Source organism: Colletotrichum abscissum (genome assembly GCF_030869225.1).
Source record: "Colletotrichum abscissum strain IMI 504890 chromosome Unknown Scaffold_22.1, whole genome shotgun sequence".
In the NCBI taxonomy this organism is placed as follows: domain Eukaryota; kingdom Fungi; phylum Ascomycota; class Sordariomycetes; order Glomerellales; family Glomerellaceae; genus Colletotrichum; species Colletotrichum abscissum.
In genome coordinates, this window is record NW_026850121.1 from 328,470 (window position 1) to 354,629 (window position 26,160).

General features: G+C 52.9%; 5 protein-coding genes across 5 annotated transcripts; 3 read left to right on the forward strand and 2 right to left on the reverse strand.

Annotated features, from left to right (window-relative positions):
• Positions 1-1,630: 1,630 nt before the first annotated feature.
• Positions 1,631-4,460, reverse strand: CABS01_09298 (RNA recognition domain-containing protein; the record flags this gene model as incomplete). The annotated part of the gene is made up of 3 exons (XM_060542655.1): positions 1,631-3,133; positions 3,346-4,137; positions 4,200-4,460. 3 exons carry the CDS (start codon positions 4,458-4,460, stop codon positions 1,631-1,633), a joined length of 2,556 nt encoding a protein of 851 aa, XP_060400382.1.
• A 673-nt stretch (positions 4,461-5,133) lies between these two features.
• On the forward strand, positions 5,134-5,881 carry CABS01_09299 (dynein light chain; the record flags this gene model as incomplete). Its single annotated transcript, XM_060542656.1, has 7 exons — positions 5,134-5,182; positions 5,269-5,291; positions 5,347-5,380; positions 5,449-5,483; positions 5,550-5,576; positions 5,644-5,713; positions 5,817-5,881. The coding sequence occupies 7 exons, from the start codon at positions 5,134-5,136 to the stop codon at positions 5,879-5,881; spliced, it is 303 nt and encodes a 100-aa protein (XP_060400383.1).
• Positions 5,882-8,637: 2,756 nt separating this feature from the next.
• Positions 8,638-9,479, reverse strand: CABS01_09300 (uncharacterized protein; the record flags this gene model as incomplete). Its single annotated transcript, XM_060542657.1, has 2 exons — positions 8,638-8,963; positions 9,047-9,479. 2 exons carry the CDS (start codon positions 9,477-9,479, stop codon positions 8,638-8,640), a joined length of 759 nt encoding a protein of 252 aa, XP_060400384.1.
• Positions 9,480-19,233: 9,754 nt separating this feature from the next.
• On the forward strand, positions 19,234-21,639 carry CABS01_09301 (uncharacterized protein; the record flags this gene model as incomplete). Its single annotated transcript, XM_060542658.1, has 3 exons — positions 19,234-19,410; positions 19,643-19,917; positions 19,974-21,639. The coding sequence occupies 3 exons, from the start codon at positions 19,234-19,236 to the stop codon at positions 21,637-21,639; spliced, it is 2,118 nt and encodes a 705-aa protein (XP_060400385.1).
• A 2,925-nt stretch (positions 21,640-24,564) lies between these two features.
• CABS01_09302 (uncharacterized protein) lies at positions 24,565-25,479 on the forward strand (the record flags this gene model as incomplete). Its single annotated transcript, XM_060542659.1, has 1 exon — positions 24,565-25,479. The coding sequence occupies one exon, from the start codon at positions 24,565-24,567 to the stop codon at positions 25,477-25,479; it is 915 nt and encodes a 304-aa protein (XP_060400386.1).
• Positions 25,480-26,160: the final 681 nt, after the last annotated feature.

Consider the following 26,160-nt stretch of genomic DNA (forward strand, 5'->3'; position numbering starts at 1 on the left):
CAGGGTGAGGGAAGCAGAGCGAAAGAGAAGGCAGGACGTTAGTGAGCAGTATAGTGGGAAGCACAGGGCTGGAGCCGTGCCTGTCAGAGGAGGATAAGGGAGGAGGGTGATTCTATTGGCAAGTCCAGCGACGTTGTATGACCCGAATTTGACTAACATGACTTGACAGCTCGGAGGATCGCGAGCTTAGTCGTAGCTGAGCTAGGAAGCATCGGGGAGCCAGTCTTGTCGATATGGGGCCCGTTGAGGTTTTCCCTGTCGCCCTACGACTACGGTACAGTACCAAGCGGATGTGCGTGTGCATATGATCGTCTGTCAATTCGACAAGGGCCATCTCCACATGGCAAATCATGGGAAACTAACGAAGCTGGAGTGGTGGACACATTGAGGGCGCTGGCATGCAAGGGGGTTGGTCCAAGGAACGTTGGCCTTCACGGGGGGGCCAACTTGGGACGAACTAGGTAGAGACCACGGTTCTGGATCTGCACGTACCACGCGCACCAAACCATACAGCACCACCACCACCACCGTCACTCATTCAGACCCGTCCAATCGAGAGTTCTCTTACTCTTTCTAGAGGCAAGTCTGGAAGAAGATGGGACGGACAGACAACTTTTTCTTCGATTTCGGCATGGATGCTGATTTAGGGCCTCCCCGCCGTTCCGCTCTCTTGTCAAAAGTTGGAACATCCTTCGCAACACGAGAGGCAAAATAACAACGAGTAAGAAAGACAAAACAAAAGGATAGAGTTAGAAACACAGGCGAAGAAAGGGCATAGTGCACAGTGAAGCTGGCATGTAGCCAGATTAGAAAGAGACAAAAACACCGAGTGAAGGGGAGAGAGATGCATTCCTGCTGTGCGGGTCAAGGAGGCGAAGAGGGACACACAAGTACGCAGCTCGAGGCAGGACAGGCAGAAGGAGGCGAAATGACAGATGAGAGAAAGGTTTTTGGTGTGAGAGGATGATGTTCGCTTTCCTCTGCCTTTCCCCGCGTGGTTCCTCCTCCCACTCTCCTCCTCTTCCTCATCCCTTCCCATCTGCAACGAAGATGGTTCTCTCGCGTATTGAAGCTATTGCCATTCGATGTTCTGGTGCACGGGGCAAGGTCCCAAATAGCACAGACAGTATTAGTCCGTAGTTGACTTGCAGTTTCCGCCCTCTCCAGAACCCCACCGTTTGACAAAACAAACTCCTTTGGTTCCCGTCGTGGGCTTGACATGGGGAAAGGTGCCCCAATAGCGGGACGGTTTATTTTTTGCAGGAGGTGTTCTGTTCGGAGAAAAATTGATCGGAAGGGTGACAAGGGGGTGAGCAGGGGCCCAAATCGCGGGGCCAGGGATAAGTGAGACAGATTTGCATACAGAATTACAGATGTGGACTACCACTGAAGTTAAAGAAAGTAACTACCAAAGGGCGATACCATGTAGAGATACCTGGACCAAACTTCTCTGATTCTGAGTTGGTGGTATCGATTGTCACTTTGAGGGGGAAGACGAGAATGACGCGACGATAGTGCAGTTGGTCAGGGAAATGTTGTGAGACGATGGTGACATAACACCGACAAAAATTTAGATTCGCTTCTATCTTTTCCCTCTTGGGACCGTTGATGTTGATGTTCCTCCAACCGCTCACATATCCATCTCGTCGGCATTGTCGTCTCCGATGGTGACCCTTTTCCTGTTCTGGCCCATGAGCTGCGAGAGAGCGACCTTGTTGACTTGGCCCCCGATCTTGCGCTGCATCTTGGCAATCTCCTCCTCCGCGTCGACCGCCTCGGCCTCGGCGTAGTCGAGAACCAACTTGCGGCCCAGCAAGTGGGTGTCTCGCAATGCGTTGAGAGCGTTTTCCGCCTCTCGGGGTGTGACAAACTCGGCAAAGGCAAAACCCCTGGTCGAGTTGCCAAACTTCTTCGGCAGGCGCACCGCCCTGAGCTGGCCATAGGTGCTGAACAGGGTGCGGATGTCCTTCTTGGTCGCTTCGAAGGGCAAGTTCTTGATGACGACTTTGGTCCGCTGCCCCGCTGCCTTGCGGGCCTTGTCCTCCCGGCGACGCTCCTCTGCTGCGTCTTGGCCCTTGTGGGAAGCCTTGACCGCAAGGGTGTGCCCTTCCAGCACAAACCCGTCCATGGACTTGAGGGCTGCCTGCGCTTGTTCCTTTGTCTTGAAGACGACAAAGCCGAAACCCATACTGAGCACCTGTCCAGGCTTCTTGGTGTCCATCTTTGTCTTCACTCTGGCGGAGGCGAAGCCGTCCAACGGTTTAAACGTTTCTGCCAACTTATCCGTCGTGGTGGAGAAGTTGAGGTTCCGGACAAACAGTGAGGTTGTTTCAACGCTGGCCTCGCTTTGGTCGTCCCGTCCCAAAAGCTCTGTAACGCTCAACTTCTGAACACCGGTGGGCCGATCCTCCTTGCCCTGCGTCATGTTTACTGAGGCATCATTCTTGAACAGGTTCTTCGGGCCCTTCTCCAGAAACAGCACAGTGTCCTTAATACGCCTATACGCCAGCTTAGCGAAGGCAGCCTTTGCATGTGTTGGCTGCGCGAATTCGACGATGGCAATGGTACCACTAGGCGGCATCAGCACCCTCAGGACTGTGCCGTGCTCCTCAAACATAGTTCTCAGCTCCTCCATCGTAGTCCCGAACGGGAAGTTCTTGACCAAAATGGTCGTGTCGCCCCGCTTTTGCGACTTGAGGGCATCGAGATCCACGCCGTTCGACACAAAGTACGACTTGGTCTCTTGGATGATCGACGTCTCGGCGATGGCCTGCTTGACACCGGCATCTGCCGAAGTGGGATCTAGCAGCTCTGATTTGGACACGCCCAGCCGGCTTGCCACGGAAGCATTGACTGCATCCTGGCTCATGTACAGAGAATTCCAGTTGAACGTGCTAGAGGCGGCATCGGCTTTCTTTCGGATCAGGTTCTGCTTTTTCAAGGGCAGCTTTGAGATTGCGAACTCATCCAGCCCGGCATCGCGCTTTCCCTCAGCGGGCAAGACGTGCAAAAGACGCCCTTGAAAAGTCTGACCATCCGTCGACTGGAATGCAGCAACAGCTGACTCGGCACTCGTGAATTGGACCATTGCAAAGCCCTTGCTTGCGCCTCCAGCAGTGACTGGCAGATGTACCTGGTGGGAAATTAGCAATCTGAGCACATCTTTGATGTTCATATGAAGGGCTGAGAAGGCAATCATTTTTCAGAAAGTCGAAGCATCTACTAAAATACCGATCCAAGGTTCGCATCAACCATCATTTGATGTAAGCTGTCCCTATCTGGATTCATCACATGATTGTATGGCACGGAGTGGCGTAAGATTGATATGAAAAGCTCTCTGCTTACCTCTTGCAGCTCCCCAAACTGTTCAAAGTGTGCCCGCAAGTCCTCATCTTTGGCACTAAACGGTAGGTTTCGAACGAAGAGTCTAGAGTTTCGCTTGATGGTGGCGAGGGTGGCATCTTCCTCGACCTCCTGGGAAACCGGGGCGTCTTGAATTACAGCTCCACCGTCAGTCTCGGCCTTGGGCTTCTCGGCCGCCGGCTGCTTTTGCTGTTCCACGGGAGCACTTCCGACTGTCTCTCCACTGTCTTGCTGGACTGGAGGTCGGGGCACTTCGCCATCTTCAACTAGGTCAAGTAGTCGATTTGTCCTCGAACGAAGCCAATCATCGTCGGTGGCAGCAGCATTGGTTGGGGTAGGCGTAGTCTCGTCCTGAGGCCTGACTTCCGTCGGCTCAGAGACGGGGTCAGCGTCAGGCATCGCCTCGTCCTTTTCCGGCAAAGGCTCTGTACGACCATCTCCCTGTGGTGCCTCCCTCATCTGCCGTTTCTCAGGCCGAGACGGGATGGCCTCATACTCATCGTCACTCTCGTCGTCTTGAAGCAACTTCTTCTGCTCTTTAACAGCGGCAGAGGCCATGACATCTGACATTTCGTTTGCAGAGCTTTGACCAGTGCCCATGACCTGCAAGAACTCGCGCAGCTTGGGATCCGATTCATCCAGATCCTCTCGCTTTCGCTTCTTCTTCGCATCCTTCTCGTCACTGGCAGGGAGAGGGGCAACGGATGCTGACGGCGTTGCCACAGACATCTGGCCGCTAGTGCCCTTTGCCTTTGCAGGGGCAAGATCTGCAATCTGGGTAGATAATATGAGTATATGGACATTCGTTTGTTTACAAGGTGACGATGTCAACATACCGGTCTTGCAAGCTCAACGTTGATCCTTGACATACGGATGTACGATCTGTTGAAATACTTGACTGCCTTCGCAGCAACCTCGGGAGTTTTGAAACCGACATAGCCGATTCTCCGTTGAGGAATAATTTTTACGTCTGTAACTTCACGACCTCCAGCTGAGAAGTGCTGTCGGAAGTCTGCGTCTGTGATTTTGGGCGGAAGACCTCTCACGAAAATGCGAGAGGTCTCCAATGGAGTAGCTTCGGCGGCGGTGGCAGCCATTATGTGAAGGGGTATCTCAGAAAACAAAATAAAAGGCTCCAACAGTAGTAAGAAGAAAAGATTATGAGCTCAATTGCTCGGGGGGTTGTGGTGGCTATAAAGGCAGAGACATGCTGTCGTGTAGTGGACAGAGGAAGACGGGAGAAGGCCTTGGTGATATTCACGACGGAAACGGGACTTGCCTTGAAGTTTTTTTTTCTTCCGCCCCGTCGTTATCGTTATCGCCATGTGACCTTCCGCCCCGCCTTGTCAACGCTAGCGCATGTTACAGCCGTAGCCGTTTCCACCCCGGAAGGAAGATTGTGGCCCGTGCGCCCATGACAACCCAACTCGATCGAATGGACCCTTCCCTGTCGCGGGCACTTTGTCAGGTTTGCTCCAAACACGCGACAACCACTCTTGAAAGAAACTTGTAAACCAAGCCAATTCCTCGGTCTAAGGATTTTCATGTAAGTCGAACCCTCCGCGATGTGCAGCAAATCATTGACACTCTCGTCAGAACCTCGATCCCTATAAGTGAGTTTCTCCGAACTAGACGAAGGCGCAGCAGTGGACGATGAGTTGGAAAAGGGGCTTGCGAGTTGTGCCGCGTAAACCGAACGAATCATCTGGACCGAGGCTGACGACGAGATCGCAAAACTCAGATACTTTTGCAGCACCACGAAATTATACAATGGCCGACGCTAAGAGCACTTCGCCCGCTCCGCGCGAGAAGCTGGAAGGTACGTTGCGACAATAGACTGGGTCATCTGTGCAGGAACTGGACGAGGATAAGGTTGAAGACGAGGCTGACGCAACCGAAAAACAGCTCAGGTCAAGAGCGCCGACATGGTGAGGAGCGCCGACGGACCGCCCAACTGCGACCCACGATACTGACAGTGTATAGACCGAGGACATGCAGCAGGAATCCATTGAAGTCGGTATGTAACGTCATTCCTCGGAAAGCCCCTCCGTAGGACCCCGCTGTGTTCTGACGACCCCTCCACAGCTCAGGAAGCCATGGCCAAGTTCACTATTGAGAAGGTACGCGTCCCCATTTCACAGAGAACATAGCGTACGACATCGTTTACTGACAAACATGATCTCCAGGACATTGCCCAGCACATCAAGCGAACCGTGAGCCTACCGTAATTCCTTTTATCGCCTGACTGCATACAGTTGCTAATACTTGCGGCGATTTCAGTTCGATGAGCGCAAGGGACCTACATGGCACTGCATTGTTGGCCGCAACTTTGGCAGCTTCGTGACCCACGGTACGTCTACCAACAGCCCAACGTCCGACTTCCAGCCATAACAGGAGGAGAATACGGGGCATCAAACTGGACATACCCTAATCATATCTAACCCGGTATACAGAAACTAAGCATTTCATCTACTTCTACCTCGGCCACTGCGCGATCCTTCTCTTCAAGACCCAATAGACGGCTGAACGACCAAGCCGAAGAACGAAAATTAACCGACAGATTACTGTCCAAAGACTTGGGACCCCGCCCAGGGACGACGCGTCGCAGATACGATGTACAGGACATACCTTCAAATAGGGAGAGGGCCCGCGACTAGACCGGCCTCATATGGGATAATGGGAATATGAACTTGTGGAAAAAGGCGTGTGCGGGAACTGCTTCTTTCTTGGAGGGGGAGAGACGACTGTCAACCAAAACGGGGGGTTCAAAATGCTGCGTTGGGCGAGTAGATTTTTGCCGTGATCTTCTGCTAGGCGGCGCTGGAGCCCATTCGTCAATCAGATATGCTTCAAACGTCATGGCTCGTAACAATTGCTGTTAGTAGGGCTTTGTAGGCTTCCTTGCGCCAGCCAGGCATTTGGCGCCTCCCGAAGCCCTGTTGAAATGCGGAGTGTACGCTTATAGAGAACTTCGTGGTTCCTGGGAGGCTGTTTACGATCGGCGTATTCCCAGGGCGCAAGGCTCTTTTTAAGGACGGAGTCTCGATTCACTACAGGTGCTTCAATTTGACCTCTGCCGTACCTTGCGATGGATGGTATGATGAAATACTGATCGACGGAACACAAGATGGCATGCGCCGTGCTCACAAAATTGATCCCGAGGCCACGGTGAGCAAGGTGACAGTGATCATGTGCTGAATTTAGCAATAGGAAGAGAAATCGTCAGTTCTCTCAAATGTTACCCAATATAATGCTCTTCCCGGACCTTGACTGGACGTAACGCATTGAGATGTGAATGTCTAGAACATGCCCACGACCCTCTTCGAGAATAGTATAATGAGAGAAGTACAGAGGTGTAATCTTCCATCTATATGGGCCTCTATTCAAAAGATAGACGCGCGTGTACTTCTTTTCTCTCACAATATTCCAATTGCTAGCCAACTCAATATCGAACAGACGTTACAACAACTCCGGAAATAATTGCCTCAGAATAATCGCCACTACGGATAACTGTAACTTCTTTGATAAATGTCCAGAGCATCCGTCCACCACATTACGATATACGTCCGCAAGTGTGTACCCATCGAGATATCATCAGGAGAAATAACCATCCGTTTAACTACCTCCCTTCGGCACGTCAGACCCGAGCAGCATCGCGGGTCCAGACTCTCTCCCGACCAAGAGGCAAAGGAAGGGAACCGCGGTCGAGAGCCTCGTTTCAGACGACCCCTTTCTCTGGCGAATCAGCACCTCCGAGGCCGTTGTCCATGGGGGATTTCTCATCCGTCCGACGGCTGTCTGTCTCCCCCACCCTTCTCTCCTCAACTCTCTCCGGATCTGAAGCCGACAGGACGACATCTTGTGGGGATGATTCACGGGACGTTGGTATGTTCAACCCGTTTAGAGTGACCATCTCATCCTCATCCGTCTTGCCCCTTTGCCTTCAAGTCTCGGAGATCCAAAGTCGAGACCGGAATCTAGGGTGTACCACAATAGCGAGGAAGCAACACCTCACGACATAATCAAACGGCTCAGGCACAGGCTTCTGCCTCTCCTCCGTTCTACGAATCAGTTCTACAAAAACAAGGGAATTGCTACTGGGCTGGGTACCACGGCGCATGTCAATCTTGTTCAACCCAAATGTCTCCGTCTCGGGACATAAAACGAAACCGGGGCCCATGCTCATTTTCGTCTCAAGTTTTCCTTAGCCTCGACGTTGTTGCCGTGGAATAAATTAAGTACGGATCGACGCAACCAAATAAAAAGAAAGAGACTTTCTCCATTGAAAAAGGGTTGTTTTTCTTGTAACAGTATGACCCAGCATACCGGGTGGGTGACCTTTTCCCTTCCTCGGCCGAGACACACACACACACACACACCCACACCCACACGCTCACGGGGAAAGGGGAAACCACTTTGCTGAAGTTGCTCTCACTCTCTCTCGCTCTCTTGTTACAGAATGTCAGTAAGGGGGTTTTGTTATGGGATGGGATCGACGTCGGCTTCCCGTGCCCACCTTTCATCCACTCACTCGTGTTATCCGAGCGAGAAGTCTACATGCCATACGAACCAGTCTCTGGGCAGAGTTAAGACTTGAATTGATTCTAAATTATCAACAACCGCAAATAAGACACCAATTTCCAACCGAACCTTTTTTTTCTTCCAGGAAGACCAATTCGGAAAATCGCAGCTCGTACGGGAGTCATTCTTAATGAGGCGGTGTCTGTCATTCGTTCTTCCGAACTTGAACAATACGTGCAGTGTAGCCCCCGGCCTATGGGCACTTTTTCGTTCCGTCAGTTCTCCACAACGGGTGAGTTGGGAACTTGGGGTAACACTCAAAGTGGCACTTCCCTCGCGAGGCGCTGCCAGGCACCCAGCAATAGCAGGTTGGGGTTTCTGTTCATGTCCATGTTCCTGGCTGGTACCTTCCTCCAACCTTGCGTACCTTTTATGGATAGGTAACCAGCAAAAGAATTAGTATCCGTACGTATCTAACCATCAACAGGCGTAACCCAAGGAAGCGGGCCCTCTCACCTGACACCAGAAGCGGCTGGCCCTCCTCCTCCACCACCCCAAGATGCCAAGGTGTGTAGGTACTGTGGTAGGTACCTACAGAGTCCCGTCCCTCCTCCCAAGGAGTCCCCTCCGCTCTGCGGCACCCGCGCCGAGCCAAGACACAGACATGCGCTAGAGCCCAAGAGATCACACGCTAACGTCGACCTAACTAACGACTTGTTGTTCTACGGATGGATGCTCCGTACGTATACTACACTACTGCGCAGTCTTGCGCTTGGAGGGGAAGAAGAACGAGAAGAGGGACTCGCAGGTGAGGGCAAGGGAGGGGCAAGAGCGGAGGGCGATAGCCCGCTTTATTTCTCGGCGGCCGGTGGCTGGCTGCTGCCGGATCGACATTGATGAGCGGGCTGCGGGATGGGCAGACGAAATGCAACGGGGTTTCGTTGAACGCGTGCAGTGGGGAGAGAAAGACAGAGAGCGACAGACCACGTTTTTCTGGAAAGAATGATCTGCAAAGGTGCGTTTCCGTCCCCTTTCGTGTAAGAGGACCATGGGGGTCGCTGCTGCGAATCTATCTGTACCTATTCAGAGGTGAGCTGAATCCGCAAACATTTGAACCAAGGGGGAATGGGACCAGAAGACGAAGCACGCTGGGACAACACACGACTCAGCTCCCACTTGGCAAATATCCCACACAGATAGACGATGCCGTTAAGCTCTCCCGCAACGAAATGAATCAACATAACAAAGTCTGCTGGGGTGCTTCCTTGACAGATCATATCACCTTCCGGAAACTTTCTGATATATGGGCGCCCGCACCATGCTCTCCCGATATGCAAAGCGCGAACCGCCAGTGCGTGGGCAATGTGATCCGAGAGCAGTTGCCATGGTGGGGGGAGGGATAGGAAAAAGAGAATCGTACTGCGATTCACCGCGCTGCTCCCTCCCCCTGCCATACGCACGTTCGAATGGCCCTGGCGTTGCCTATACATGATGCACATGAGCCGAAAGCCATTGAAGGAATTGAGTGCTTTGATGAAGAAGCGGGGTAAAGACCAATGTGAATGAAGCCATCGGCGGAAACTTGAGCAATTCATCTTTTCGCCCAAACCTTTTGGTGTCGTTGCAGATTCTTTCGGGGGCTGGGTGATAGATTTCCGGCAACCGGTAACTGGTTTCGGACGTTGCGCGACGACATGGTTGGCGGGAACGGAACGACCATACGGAGTACAAGTAGGCACTATAGACGAGAGGCGAGACCCAGGGTGTCAGCCAGACCACCACCATCCTATTCAGGGTCCTGGTGGCAGGGGACAATCTGCTGGACGATCAGGGCCCTGGTTAAAAGGGTATTTCGAACGAAAAGCATCAACCCTTCTCCGTGACGACATGGCAATCGTCTTCTTTGCAGTCCGCATTGCTTGTCGGCAAAAGGCGAGTCCCTCTCGTATCGGAAGGAATGTAGGTTCCACAGGTCTTCGTCAAGAGCCCCAGGTATCCTGTTTGAGGCGTAGAGCTGAGCATCTCTTTCTTGTCGTTTCTCGGGTGAGTGGCCCTGATCAACGGAGCAGCTACGGAAGCAGGCCGGAGTGCAGGCTGGTCCATCATCCGCCTCTCCTCCTCCTCCCCACCTCACAAAACACCTCTGTACTGTGTAGTCACGGATACTTGGGTTTGCGACGCACAGGACAGCACCCGGTCCTACTTTGTCCGAACCATAGAAACCCATCTGTCTGGCTGGACCGGCTGGAAGGTTTCTCGGCTGCATTGGTGTCTGTCAGCCTTCCAGCACACACCATATCTAACAATGTTGGTCGATGTCCTGAGCGGTTCCTGTGTGTAGCCGTCCTGTAGGTAGATAGGCCCGGTAGGCTTCTCATCATCTTCGGATGGAGTAACCGTTTTTGGTGGTTTTGTGCTACCCATGCGTGTAGCATGTCTCACACTTTTTTCTTGCTCCGGCTGGCTGGACTCCAAACTCCCGAACAGCTGGAATGGGACTCACTCTATGAGGGATCAAATATTTGCGTCGCTTAGTATGTCTGTAGTACTCTCCTTCAGCTTCGCCACATCGATTGTAGCCATTGTTCCGGGAGTTTCCTCTAACTCGTCGACGAAAAGGAAGAGGGATCGAGGGCTGGAATCGGCCTGCAACGCACGGGTCTATCGACTTAGCTACGGCATCTAAGGCCCAAGTTGGGCAACGGGGCGGGGAACGATGCATGTATCGCGTGTGTACCTACACCCATTCGGCTTAATCGCCATCCGCCATCTCGACTCGGCAACGTCTCGATGAGTATCCGTACACCGGGCCAGTCCGGCCCTTAGAATGGGATGCAGCTAGAAGGCTGGCCCACACTTGAAGAAGGAGAGGAAGAAGCTCAGGCGCGGCATCGGGCCCAGCAGGTTGGAGGCACTGGGGTACAAGGTGATGAGAAAATACTATGAAGCAGGTCGACCCATGAGGTCTTCGCCACTAGTAGGATGATGGCCCCCGATATCAGCAGTCCGCCTGTGATAGTTGGCAGTGATATAGCAACTGTGGACTGTGAGGTTGATGCAAATGTACTGGCTGGCAGGCCTGGGCATCCGAGCTCCGTTGCAGGGTTTGGAGCTTGCTCTCCACAAGTGAGCTGAGATGATCCGCCAGGTGTCAGACACTCAGATCGGACAGATGGGTAAGAGAATACACAAGTGCCGCTGAAGGTAAAGACGGACGGCAGCTGCTTTTGCGCGGTCATAGGTATCTTATGTCATCCAGTAAGCTGACGTCTCGTTGCATTTTTATATTGAACTTGGCTGTCATGGTGTTGTATTATCGACGGTCAGGTAGTTCCTGGCAAAAAATCAACAGAAATGTTGCTTTCGTAGTCGTTGCGGGGATGGATTGCTTGGGCAGCGTCTGATCCTGTCCTTGTTTCGGGGGAAACACATATGGCTCTCATTGACCACCAGTGGCCCAATTCGAGGCTTTCCTGTGCGTAGTCGGATTCGATTGATATGCGTGCTCATTCACTGATCCCCTGTGTAACTTGCTACCGTTTCTCTGCCGCCGGTAGCGGGTTTCCTGTTCTTTTCCGGCGCGGTTGAGTTTGTATGAAGAAGACGCCGACCCATGTTTTCGGCAACAGGAGCCCGTTAGTGGCCAACGGCCTCGGCATGTTTCTGTTTTCTCGTTACAGGACATGGATGGTCACGGCATCAGTGCTCAGGGTGATTTTGACACTCAAAGCTTCAAACGTATTACCTGCAGATAGATTGAAGCGTTGCTAGAGGCAATGTCGGTATCCAATGATGAAGCACTAGACAGAGGCAGAAATTAGACGTTTATGCTGTTTTCAGGATGCTCCCTTACGTTCTCCATCAACGTCCGAACTTTGACGGTGCCCCATGCTTTTAGAGGTGGGGTTGTTGTCTGCGATGGCCCTTGGGCTTCGTGGTCGGTTTTCGAAAGCAGGCGCCGAGTCACACGGAGAAGACTCTACGGATAGCTCCACAATAATAATAGTGTGGTTGACTTTGCTTGTGGTGGCTGTCGATTTGGTGTAAACAGCCTTGTGATGTTGATGATTTCCTGCAGTGCCAACTTCTCGCAAACGATCCGATATCTAGTAGATACAGTCAGGCAGTCTTTGGAATCGGTATTCCGCGTGTTTAAGGGATCTATGGATGAGCTACCAGGGGCACGAACGTCGGGGGCAGGGTGATTGGCGAGATCTTACTCTGTATTCTGTGTAACCAGCAATCGTCGATGTTGCCGTCGTTCTGTGCTAGATTGTGCTGCACACAGCGAATTATGCTCAGGTATGGCATTGTCCGGCCGAAGCCCAGTAGTCCGTGCTGTTTGAACACGAGTACTGGGCCATCGCAGTTTGTCGCAGTTGTCTGGCGTCTGCATCATACTTCGCTCACAAGCCGGGAGAGGGTCCCTGCTTTCTGCAAAAGTCGTTCGAGGTCAAATAGTTGGTAGATGGGACAATACGTGGTGATGGCAGGCCGACTTTCTCGGACGCGATCTTGGACTGAGTAATGTTCCGGTGGGAGAATTGCTGTATACCAGCGCCAGTATCGTACTCACTGGTACAGAACGTACAGGTCCTCGTTGATGGCGCCGAAACAAATGCATAAGGTATCCGTACCTGGCATGAAGCCAGTTTGGGTGCCCGTCTTCCATGGTCACACAAAAGCGTGGCAGGTGCTGTGGCCTTGTGTTCTTCCGCAACCCAAAGGAGTGAATATTAGCGCAACATGTTCGCTACACCAAACGACACCGATCCGTCTAGCCTCCCTCCAAACACTACAGTACAGTCGAGACGGATGGGAGTCGGTAGGCTGCTGGCTGCCACGCTGCATGCCGTACTGGCTATGTACCTACCTGCTGTGCGTTCGCCATTGTCGAGTCAAGGTGAAATGTCGCGCAGGTAGACCGAAATGCACCCAGGTGCGCTACCTACTATTGCTGAAGTATCCCTACCTTGACGTCCGTCGCCAGGGAAAACGGCAAAGACATGTTTCAGTCGAGGTTGAGACAATGAGACGCACCCCCCGAGACAAGCAAAGAACGGCTCTATCTGGCAGGCAAGCGAGACTTGCAGTTGAGATTCAGGCTCAAGCCGAATCTCCAGCTGCCATCTGCCGCCTCCCCTGACGTGGAGTACAAAATGCAAATCAAATCCAAATCAACCTGCATGTGTAGCAAGCCTGTCAGCTAGAGAGTGCCCATATACGGTACGTACACTGCTGCGTAGCGATCGGCCCTGCCAATCGCGAGCTTCGTTCGCCTTACGCCATGCTCTTGGTAGTGTAGGTACGACGAAGCTGACCACGAAAGCAACCAAGCCAGTCTGGAGCCTTGCTTGGGGAGGCCATACGATGGTGAGTGTCATTGGGGGCTCGGGCTCGTACCCAGGCCGTGGCGCTGTTGGCTCCTGGCCTGACCCGTGATGGTGATGGCTGTAAGTAGGTACTGCGTCACCTCGGACGAGCGCCCGTATGGAGGCCCGCGATAGCTTGCAAGTTGGCGAAGCTTTGCATGCCGGCCCGCCAACATGGGCACATATTGCGAAAGTCGACGACTGTGGCCTGCCTGCCTTTGAAGAAGTGGAAACTGGGAAGTGACGTGACGGGAAAAGCCAGCGGATCCGAGGACACAAGCATGATCCATCATCCCGCACCAACCATCCCACGCCGTTTGAGTGCTCATTCTGGCGGTTAGGGGAAACACTATTTCGGCGTTAGTCTGGGCCCGATGATGAATCCGATTAAAGTGACTTCCCTTCCCGCGGGAACCCGGGTAGCCACAAAGTCGTGTCCGATGTTCGCTGCGTGTGTCTCTCTGTGAGTGGTACGGAATATGAAGAAACGATGGCAGAAATTGCAATTGTAAACGACGTCAAGAGTCGATGGCGGGCAGCTCGTGGTGAATGGACGACAGGGGTCTTGGGCGGGCACGACGGGATAGTATTTGTTTTTCTGACCTGTTCTTTTCTTTCTCGATCTCTGTGAAAAGTCGTCTGTAGCATCGTTCACCGTCGACGATTTGGGGGTCTTCTTTCTTTTTCTTCATTCCGGGGAAACACCAGCTGGGTCTCAAGGCTTTGGAGGCTTCGGAGGCGTTGTCGAGGAAAGAGACATTGGCAATTGAGGTACGTACCGGTATTCGTACCTACTGGTGTTCGTACGAGAGGAAGGTACGAAGACCGCATCAAAAGAATGGAAGGATCGACTGGGGTTCCCGAGGTACCTTCCCGACGCCTCCGTACTTGCACTTGCAACAACATACATTTCTAGACGGGATCCACTCCGAGGTACCCAAAGGTAGGTACAGATACTGCAGCGGTACATGACCTCGTGGCTGCAACCAAAAGTTAGGTATGATTCTCCCGCGCCCCCAGCAACCCAGCACACTCGCGCATCGTCACCCAATGTGCCAATCCATCCACTTGGGCACTGCTGCTTCACTGGTGCTTCAATGGCAGGTGCAGGTGGTAGACGGAGGTGTACCGCCGAGACTGAAGTGAGGGCAGGAACCAACAATTCGATGACCTCCTTCCGTTTATCCCGTCTCTTCCATTGATCCTGTCGTCCGCCTCAAATCAATCCGTACCTTGCGGAATAATTCTACCAATCCTCCCTCACCTTCTGTCCTCTCCCACGCGCGTCTTCACTCTCATTGGTTTCCTTCAACACTAGAGTAATCCAGCCGGGATGTGCGTTCTGGTCTCCCTTCAGCCAACCCAACTCTCAACTTACTGGAACTTGGATGCTGTCTGCCAATTAACCACCCGGTCGCCTACCTATGCGGATGCCTCTTCTGCGCCCTCGAATTTGCCCGAATGATGTCAGAGTCTTTGAAGAGCCTGGCATAGAGATACAAACACCGGCGGTGACTTTATGTGTGGAAGCACCAAGTAGACTAGCGGTAGACTGATCAATGGTCACAGTCACACTCCTCGACGATGGGACACTGCAGCAAACAGTCAAGTGACAGCGCAAGCTACTTGACCCATTGGGATCCTCATGAGACCCGCACCAGCTGCAGCATAGAAGGTCAGGTACGGCCGTCCGTCCGTGACTCCATTTGAAGGATGGCGAGGCGACCTACCACAGTAGAACGTCTGCACAGCACATGGGCTTCCCCTCATTACACCTAGCCGCTGCATCTCAATGACTGCTACGTACACAACCGCATTCCGCCATGACACCGAAGACGGCCCAGGTCAATCTGGATGAACATGGCTGAAGTCGAATAGGTCGGCTTGGTCGGAAAACCCTTACTTCTCTGCCTTACTCCCAGTCGTTGAACCCTCAAGAACCGTTCAGCCAGCAGCGATCGCGCCGGCCAATTTGGACGGATGCGGGCATGGTGTGGGTGTTGCCAGTGGTATGGCCCTCTTCACATTCCATCTAGAAGGAAGGGTGTTCCCACTCAGGCACACGCACCAGTTGCAGTGCGGTCGACGTTGCGTGCAACGAATTCTATCGGTCACCAGCTGCCGGCCACGTTCCAGCCGCAAGAGGTCGAGGAAAGAAGAATACCGCCCCGGCGACGCCAGCCAGCGGCACCACCATTGGCGGACGGGGTTTCAGCCCGCCTTACCTTACTATGCCATGCCAGCGAAGCAGAACAAGATGCAGAGAAGCCTTCTGGATACCCAGTCATGCCAGTCTGGCGTCGTCTTCCCGACTCGCCTATTTCCTGTCGTTGATTTTTACTTCTGGCCGCCATGGAACAGCAAGGCAACTACTCAAAAGGCATATTCTGTACTCAAAACTTGTAAACCCATCCGACGGCTTCTTCCCCGGGTGTCGAGACCAGTATCCGTTGCCAATGGAATTCATCAAGCGAGCGACATTGGCCTCTACTCATGGTCCGACAGGGGGGAGCACTAGCCGCTGCTAGCCCAGTGCGCTCACCATCACCATTGTCGCAACATGGAACCTGTGTATCCATCAAGTAAGGACAGGCCGCGTTCTGCAGTCGAGGTACAGGCTTGGTACTAAGCCCACCGAGGAGGAACTGCAGGGCAGCACCACCACAACAGGACGAGACAGGAGACCATCTTTCACCCAAGGATAGCGCCGAATGGTAGCACGGGAGTGGACCGGTTTCGTCCCTACAAAAACAATTTACGGTATTGCTAACCGTGGGAGCAAGTCACTCTACCAAAAGCACCAGGTTCGTCGTTCTGATTTCCCAGTCACCGCTGGTGATGTATGAGCATAATGGTAAGGACCTCTTCGTCGCAATATCCAGCATGACCCGTTCGCGGGCGCAGGTATATCCGTACTTCTCCAAACGGGATGAGATGTCTTGCAGACAAATGCAACAGCGCAAGGGCGATGGATGGCGGCGGACCGAAAGTTGAGGTATTGAACATGTAACAATGTTACAGTTGAGACGGCGAGAGCTACGTTCGGGTGGCAGATCCACTAGCTACGGTCGAACTGGGACTGGGCTGGACCGGACAAAGCGGTTTTGCCCTTGATTGCCCGCCAATCCAGTCCTTGTTAAGGTTCGCGGCCGTGTGTCAAGTTTGGACGGATTGCCCTTCGTTCAAACAACTGGAAGCCGAAGCAATACGTCGGGCTGTTATGATTGCAGAGAATAACTCGACGGAAGATATGGTACCCACCTCCGGTCCCGAACAGGCGGACGGCTGCATCGCTGTTTCTTTTCCCTCCAGAAGAGAAACATGAAGCAAAGATATCGACGAGCAAGACAAGAACGGCATGGGCTGCTGGAAACGATGGGACAAAGGCAGGCCGTCACAGACGAGGTTTGCCACATGCTGCCTGTTCCCGTTTCCGTTTCCCGTTGAGCAGCCACCAGCGAGTGCCCCTTGGTTTTCTTCTCATCAATCTTATCATAACAGCAAAATGAAAGCGATGGAGTCATGGAGACAGAGGGACAGGAAGAACAAGGGGTAGCGACTGGGAATATGGAACTTTTCGTAGGAGTGGGAACAAGACGGAGAGGTGAGTGAGTCGGCGGGCCCAATCACCGAATGACAGGGGAACGAACTATGGGATTCGAAAGGGAAAAGTCAAGGCCAAAAATATCCATAGAGATACCACCTCCCTACTCGGTGACAGCACTGACAAAATTCAAGTCATCCTTTTTCCGGTACGATGCGGACGAGAGGATGGTCCGGTAGCCTGCTGCGCAGCGGATGTTCTGGTTGTTCGTCTCACCATTTGAGCTGATTGGATTATGTTTTACAGTTTCTTTTCATCTATTACGGTTTCCTCATGTCCTTTGCTCAAGTTGTCAATGTCATCCTGTCAAAGTGGAAGTGGGTGGGCTTGAACCCCGTGACTCGGAGAACAAGCATACCTTAGTAATTGGACGATTAGGGATACGGATAGACAATAGACTATCCGTAAAGAGGGAGGAGGCAGGTGAAAAAGAGGCTCAGAGGGATACGGTGAAGGTTAAATGGATTATGGAACGAGGTGAGGGACCGCCCGCTATCGGATGCTATGCCGGGCTGGGCCCCCGGCCGGAAGTTGTCGTGTAAACCTCGCCCATGCCCAATGCTTTCGAAATTCTCCATAGGTTATTACACATTGCCCACCTCGTCTTGACTCCTCACACTATCGCGCGCAAGTGGTGCTTTTACCTCTGTGTTGTCTTGCGGCCACCGTTCGAATGTCTTCGCCCTTTGGCTTCCTTCTGCCCCCATGTGGCACCACGGCTGCGTGACTATGACTGGCCCTGACTGATCCAGTGCCAACTTACGGAGTACTACGTACAATCACATCTCATACGAAGCAGAACGCCAAGCACCGTCTTACCCAGTCGACTGTCTTACTCCATCAGGCCTCACCTCGGTCTTCCATTCTAGGTTTCCCCTCTGGTTTCCCCCTCCAAAGCTGGCTGAGGTGGGCTGGGCCGACATCAAGCGTCCATGTCTTTGGCGGCAAATGCGCAGAACAGAACAGAAACTGAACGGTACAAAGCAGGGCAGCACAGACTCAATGATTTGGGGTTACGTCTTTTACCTTGACCTCGTCACTTTGTACTTTTCTTCATCTTATCTGGCTCACTCTACCTACGTCTACGTATACGTTGCTTTCCTGAGATGGTGGTCTTCAGTCATCATGGCACCGATAGAGCATGCGTACTGACTGGACTGGAGTGGTCGCCTTGGTTTTCTGACTTTCTGTACGGATACTGCGTAGACCTCAAGGCTCAAGGTACAGCAACATCGACGGTCCCCTTGGTTGATTTCGCACACCCCGACCACCCCTGTCGCTTCGGCCAAAAAGGTCAGAGGTACAAGAAGTACAGGCACCAGGCGTCCGCCAGAGTGACCAGACCCCCGGCCACGGTCGTTGGTCCAGCCAGTCAGAGCATCCGCTTGCCCTTGAGATCGTACCCATTGTGGGTCTCCTTCTTCCTCTTCTGCTCAGTCACTCCCTCCCCCGTCCCCTCCCTCCTTCGCTCTGGAGACTGAGCCGATGAACTCAGCAAAGTACACACCAAGTACCCGTTATTGGCCAGGCGTGACACCCTGTCTCGCATGGGGGTGGGTACACAGTCAGGTACATATCGCCGCGGAAAACCACAGCGGTCGCTACAGTAAACCCCGATGGCTCCAGCGGTCTCTAGTGGTCTCTAGTGGTCTCTCCAGCGAGCTTTCAGTTCAGCCCCCCATCGTTTCGAAAGTATCGCTTCTTGTACCCGCACTAATTACTACCGGTGGGTGGCCCTGCTGCGGTCCGGCCTGCCTGGGCTCTCTCTCCCACTCCTCAGTCCCTCTGCTCACTCCAAGTCCCACGCCCACGGCCCATTTGTCTTTTGGCTGGGGACCTGGGCTGGGCTGACTGGCTGTGCAGCCTGTGCTTCCTTTCCGCTACTCTCCTCTTGTCCCCGATCTCGACTTCCTTCCCTTCACTCTCATCTTCACCTCCTCCTCACCCTGTCGTCTACAAGGCTTCTCTCTCGCTTGTTTACCTACTGCGGTGAATCATTCTTTACATCCATTCTCCAGACGAAAAGGGCAAGCCTCGAGCCTCAAACCCCAACGCCCCGTCCTCGTCCATTCACTTCTTGCGAAGCCGGAAGAGTCCACATTCAACCTCGCCATGGCAATGTGACGTCCTGCCGACCCGCCCCATAATCCGCCTGCGAGAATAATAGACGCAACTCAACCACCAAAACCCAACAACAACCTCCTTTTGTCCGCCGATACCCCGACTCGACATTCGACTCTACACTTGTCCAACTCTTAGTTCTACTCGAAATATTTGCTCGCAAGGCGAAAGCTGAGCCGGAGCATGCGAGGTGCAACCGACCCTCAACACAGCTGATTCGCGTGATCCGAGAGAGCGAGAGAGAGAACCAAGATGCCTTCTTCACTCAAGGTTCCGGAATCCGGCCTCATTCTTGAGAGCTCGGCCGCCTCGGGAAACCCTGTACCACCACAGGCTTTCTGCATCAATCTTTCTGACCATGTACTCGAGGACATGATCAAGTGTGTACAGGGTGGTGAGGACCTCCAATTGTCCTTGGGGAGCAGCCCGGTAAGTCCTACGCAACGCTATCCTTTGCCCATTTTCTTGAACCCCCTTCGAACAATTCATTTGTCCTCCCGACGGGAAGAGCTGGCACTTGTACCTGTATGCAAGGCGAGGAAAGCAGTGCACCGCTGCCCATCTGGGACATCTGCTGCCGTCCGATGCCAACACAAACGAGTCCCGCCCGCTAGCGGAAGCGCTGTTCGTTGACAGATACTAATGCTGCCTCGCTACCAAGACATTGCTCTACGGGCCCAGTTCCCACACCCTCTCTCCCATCTCCGCGACATTCTCACACGACCTCTTCCTCACGAAACCATTCGAATCGACGAAACGAGCTACACGACTACCACAAACCTCCTCACTATGGAAGAAGCTGCCCGGCTTCGAGGCTCCCAAGAAGGGCGAGCAGGCCAAGGCCAAGGGTGCACCTTCAACCTCGTCGTCCGGGATGGACTCAGATATAGAGAATCTGCAGAACTCCATCGCAGCGGCGACGGCATCGAAGAAGCAGTATGTTGACAGTGGCTGGGTCATGGTGGCCATGACACAACTAACAAGGGTAATAGATCAAAGGTCATGGATAGGCCGCTGCCGGGCACCAACAAGAAGCCCACGGCAAAGGGGGCCAAGTCCAAGTTGCTGTCGAGCATGGCGTCATACGGCAATGGTGGCGGCAAGTCATCGCCCTCAGGGTCACCGGCTCTGGTAGCCGTCAGCTCACCGTCGATAAATCCTGTCTACGCTTCTTCGCAACAAATCGTCGAGAAGTCCAAGGAGCAAAGATCTATGATTGTACATGAACTAGCGGTGCAGGAGCGGCCGGCCGACTACCTGGAGAGCCTATGGGAAGGCAAAGACGAAGATTTCAAGCCTGCCCTGGAGAAGGTGGCCCAGTTCGAGCCGGATACGCAGATGTGGGCATTGAGAAAGAACTACTGGAGAGAGTTGGACGTGTGGAAGTACGAATATGATACCCAAGATACCCGACAGAAAGCGATCGACAACGCAATCCGTCAATTCGATAAGATGCGGCTGGCAACAACGGAAACCGAGTGGCAGAAGCTTTTGCCCCGGGAAGAGCGAGGAAAGGGCAAGATCCTCAGCAAGTTGCAGGCAAATATCGCCAAGGCTTCCGCCGCACCACCTCCCAAGATCAAAGTCAGCGATGCGACAAGCGATAATGGCGACGAAGACGTTCTCAAGATGAAAGGCGGCGAGACAATGTCACGATCATCATCGAATCCGTTGCCGCCGAAACCGAAGAAGGCTGCCGACTCTCAGGTTAAGCGTCTCTTGTCTACGAACAAGAAGCCCGCGACGCCCAAGGCCGCGCCGACGAAGGCAAAGGAGAAAGCAGCCCCAGCTGGCAAGAACGGCCGGGTTCTCTCTGCAGAGTTTGTGACCAACTCAGACTCGGATTCAGAGTCTTCAGAGGACAAGCCGATGGCGAGCATTGTGGCTTCCAAGCCCAGGCCAGCGCCTGCAGCTGCACCTGCCCCCAAGAGAAGGATCGAACATGCACTCCCACCAAAGCCGAAGATTGCTGTGCCCAAGGCAAAAGCCAGACCAGTTGAGAAGCCTGTAGAGCGGACTGTGGAAAGATCAATTGAGAGGCCCAAGGAAAAGTCGCCTCAGCCTCCACGAGAGACTGCCAAGGCGGCCAAACCACAGCCTCCCAAGCGACAGAGGGAAGAGGAGGCAGACGACAGCAGCTCAAGTTCTGGCGCCCCCTTGGCCAAGCGTGCTAAGCCCAAGGCGCCCATCAAGGCGCCCGTCAGCCTCAAGCAACGGCCCGCAGAACCCTCACATGCATCATCCCGCAACTCATCTGGCGTCTCTCTCAAGAGCAAAAATACATCACCGGCCAAGTCATCGCCTTTGGCTTCGTCACCGCCAACGAACGCATCGGATCTTGAACACTCAGCACCACCCAAGAAGCGCAAGGCTATGGAATCTTCCGACTCCAACGAGAGCGCCCGGACCAAGCAAGCCCCTAAGCGTCAGCGCGGGCTCAGCCCCGACCTGGTCAGCAAAGCCGCGCGTTTCAAGGTGTTCTATGAAAAGTATGAGGCTCTGCACTGGGAGATTGCAGACATGCGCAACCCACCCGAGGACAAGATGGCGGATCTCCTCGACATGCGCCAGCGGCTGAAAACTCTCAAGATTGAGATTTACAAGGAATGCCCGCCTCCAAACAGCGTCCCCAGCAGCGCCCCCATCGCGGTCGCTTAGGGAGGGACCAAGAAGGACAATTGCAAACTGATTGAACGGCCGCTTTCTAAGAGCAACGTATCGACGAAGAAGACGGCGAAAGAAGCCCCAGCCAAAAAGGCGAAGGCGAAGGCGCAGAAACGTGTTTTGGGATTTCTTTGGAAAAAGCGATAATTTTTCGGGACATCTCAAGAGAGTCCTCGACTGGACGGCCACTTGAAAGCATCAGCAACAGCGAAATGATTTTCTCACCTTTTTCCTTTTCTTTTCACTTGGGCTGGGATTGCATCACAGGGGACGGAACGGGCATTGGCGACCAGCATATAGGATTGCATGGAATCTGGAAAAAAAACCAGCCAACTGGTAAACCGTGGATGCGGGCCAGGAATATTTCCCTTTTGGAGATATTCATTTTCTTGTCTTCTTCATTTTGATTGATACCAGGTGGTAGTCAGCTACACAAAACAGAACAGTATCCAAATGAAAGTCATTTGAACGATTACATTGCCTGACTATGACTGGTTGATTTGAATTGAGACTACTGGTCCTGGTGATACCCGCAGCTTGAGTCGACAGCAGTGATGATGCGGTGTATCCTTACGAATGCTGAGAAACGAGGCGGCGTTTGTTCATACAGGGTGTCAACGTCATGACGGGACCCCCGCCCCCTGGCTGCAGACCTGCAAATCCTTGGCTGTTTGTCCTGTCGAAAACGGCCGTGCGCCTACTCCTTCATCTCTCCTCCATTTTCTGGATAATACGGGGCCGGATATCCGTACAGATACTTTTTCTTTTCTTTTTTTGGCACGCGACGATTGCCAGGCTGGTGCTTTTCATGATTGAGATACTTGCGTTTGTGGAGGAAGAAAATGACCGATGTGATGATTTGCGAGGTTTTCTGATCTGATCTGACCTGACCCGACCTGCCTTTGCTCGCATCGTGACATGGAGGTGGCTTCCCAAAATTCTCACCCGTTGTTCCGCAGGACCAGCGGTAGTTTCCGCTTAGGAGGGAGGTTACGACTCCACCAGAGCTCCCCGCAATTCATTAAAATGGGTATTGGGAGATTTGCGCTCGGGGTTTGGGTGGGCAAAGCAAGAAAAGAAGAAGATGTGTCAGCGGAGATGGATTGTTCTAGTATTTTTGCTCGTTTTCTTTTTGTTCTTAGAAATCGGGGTTACAGGAAGATGAGTGCTTTGGGGGAGGGGGGGGGGGGGGGGTCCCGGCTTTTGGTACTTTGCTTTCTTACATGGTAGAGATCTTCCTTACGTGAGCATTTTTGTTCCTCGTCGCTTCAAACCAAGGGGAAACTTGAATGTTTCTTTTGTGGAGGAGAGCATCTCAGTAAGCTGCGTACGAGGCTCTCAAGTCTCAATGCCTCAACTTTTGATCCAGATCTTGTTGGAGATGGGGATCCAAGAACCTCACGCATACCTACGCATGTCTCTCGATCTTGTCATTTGTTCCTTCTCTTTCTTTCTTTTTTCCCGCTATCCAGATCTAGTCTTCCCTGCAGGCAAACAAGCAAAGCCAGATGACAGATTGGGTTTTGCCCCATAAAGAGTTTAAGCAGAAAATGAGTTATCTGTAAGGCACCTTATGTGCAAACTTGGCGGTTTGCTTTGCCCACCCGCATCCTGCGATCCTGACCTGCAGCAGGTAGGATCCCAATGAAGAAAGTGAAAACCTTTTGGGGGAAAAAAAAGCAAACCAACATCGGAATGTGCGCCACCAAAGGCATCAGTGACCCTTTCTCTATGAAACGCTTTATCCGAGGTTTTTGTCCAGCAAAGAGACAGGAAAAGCTTGAATGGGCGGGCTTGTTCCTCTACGATCCTTCGATGTGTTGGTAGGCTGACGGGTATGAAGTCACAAACTTACCTTTCCTTTCCATACCTACAAGTCACATTTCTACTCAGTGTACTCCGTAATAGCGGGGGGACCGGAAGGTGTGGGAGGTGGAGGAGGAGTCCCGGGTTTGCCAAGCTAATGCTCCAGCCTCCAGAACCCCCACACGTACGCCGGCGGCTCCCGGCCCGCCCGCCGTTGGGTTTTATTTCTATTTAGCCTTTCCCGGGGTCGGGGTTGTCTGTTTTGTTTTGTTTGGAGGTGTGGCGGTTGCTACCGGTGTCTGATGTTGCAATGTCACGAAAACTTTACTTGGGAGATCCCACGTCATCCTTGGTCGGCTATGCCGCTACTGATATGCAATGCTCAAAAGCGAAAAAGGCAGGCTTGTTTGAGATGGGGTGGGACATTGAAAGGGCAAGAGAGGAAATCATGAAAGATGCAATGATGGGAGAGTTGCGAGAGACTGCCCCGTATTCTCATGCAAGCTTGCAGCGAGATGGGGGTTGTCTGTTCGTGAAAGAAAAAGGTCTCGAATTCTATGTGATTTGTGCTGGAGACTACGCTGATTGTCAAGTTTTGACAAGAGAAAGATGTGTAGATTCCCTTTAGCTATGTATCCAAAAAGCTAGTCTGCGTGCCTTCTCACTTATCTTGAGTTGAGGAACTCCGAGGGTGGAAATGCAAATAGACAGATAATGGTCCGGTACCTGAGCCTTATCAACAAGAAGAGCAAATATGCAGCATTGCCTAAACAAAGACGAGTGGAAACTCGCAAGATGAAAGAAAGGCGCAGAGAGCGGTTTGTCTTTGTGTCCAATACCATGCCAAGCTGCAGAAAATCGACGTGCGGACTCCCGTTTCTCGACAGCTAAAGACTTCTTTCACATGATGGAAATCCAAGTTGTGGTCATCTAGCCTGAGAAGAAAGAAATAGGATCGTTCGCAGGATGGCAGGGTATCTCCAGCCATTCAAATATGTCAGATAGCTCCCCCCATTTCACCTTTCCAAGCCGGAGACTCTTGGACTTCGAAAGGAAGCAATCTCAAGCTTCTGTTGCGAACCAACGTCACCAACAAGTTTGCCACAACGTGCAATGTCTCGTGACCTGTACGATCCTCCTTTCCACTACAGCCCACGAAGGCCCTACCCAGCGCGATACCCGCCGCCGCCCTCGCCGCTTGAGATTGAGGCATATCTCGCGCCGTACTATTACGTGCGGCCGCCGCACGAACGGGCATCCTCACCGATCATGAGCCCCTTATCGAGTGGTCGACACCGAGATGACAATTCCGGAGCCAGGGAACGCGGTCGCCGTCGAGGCGAAAGCAGCGAAGACGAAACTGAGCGCGTTCAGAAAGCCGTGGCAAGGCTCTCGCTCGTTCAGCAGGCTCCCCAAGACCGTGAAGCCGCTGTCCGGTCCCGCCAGTATCGCCTCATTCAAATCAGGCTATTACTAGTTCAAGTACATGACCAGCTTGAAATTGCACACGAGGTCTACGACGCAGCGTTCCAAAAGTTCCTGGGGCAGGTGGAGAAAATCAAGGAGTCCAGCCCAGCGACAAAGAATCAGATATGGGTCGACATGATATCGAAGGATGCAGAGGAAGGCAAGAAGGAGGCGGACAGGGAAAGATCGCCGCCGCCGCTCAACTTCGATGCAGTAATGGCGCAGGTGGAGACATGTTTGCAGTCACTTGAAGGCGCTCAGATGAAGAACTGGCCGCCAGCTTCAGGCTTTGACGACAAATCACCAGACGCCGAGGGCCAATTCAAGGTGGTCGTTGACGCTGTCAGGGATATCGTCGATCTGGCCGCAAAGGCCCCAGAGGAGAATCTCGTTTGCGAAGATCTGGTGGAGCGCCTCGATAGAGCTCGGAGTCTGGCCGATACCAATTCTAACGTCTGGAGAGCCGTACTATCTAAATTGCCGGCTAGAAGCATGGGAAGCACAAAGTCCAAAGATCCATATTGGGCCGCCAGTAGCGAAGGGCAACAGTCAGGATCTTAGAGCCCGTCGTGAGTGATGCGGTAGGCAATGGTCAAATTCTAATGCGTCGTCGATCGCTTCTTGCTGGAATTGTACTGTACTGGCTGACGTGGAAGTTGGCGATTGGCGTCTGCGGTAAATGTGTCGGTCAAGGTTGGAGTTTGAGGTGGAGTAAGGGAGACATAGACTACATTGTTAGGAGGGCATATTTCTTCGTCAGTAGTATCCTTGGTTCACGAAGCCGAAACCGCAAAAAAAAAAAAAAAATGTATCTTACCTGAGAAGAAAAAAAGATGAAGCACCGTCCTCAACAGAATGATCGGAATTGAATTGTCAAGTCCCTGGCCAGCCGAAGCCAGCCAGGATCCAGACGCTGCGTATCGCACTCAAGTGCTCTGCACAATCTTTTCGCAACGGCTCTCCCATAGGGACACCGAGTCCAGAGCTCATCTTCCCCCTCTCCCCAGAGGGAATCAGGGTATACATGAGAACGGCCCGGGCCCTGCTTTTCTGATGCCAATTGCAGACGTGAAGTCACGCCAGACCCTCGCGGGCAGACCCGTCATCCCGCACTAGGCAGGCGACATTGGGTGAGTGGTGTGAAGAAGTTACTCCGAATTTCTCATATGCCAGTTTGGTAAAATGAGAGACTTCCGCTTGCGCGTACATCTCTCCGTTTGTAGCATAGAAACGCAGCGTTGA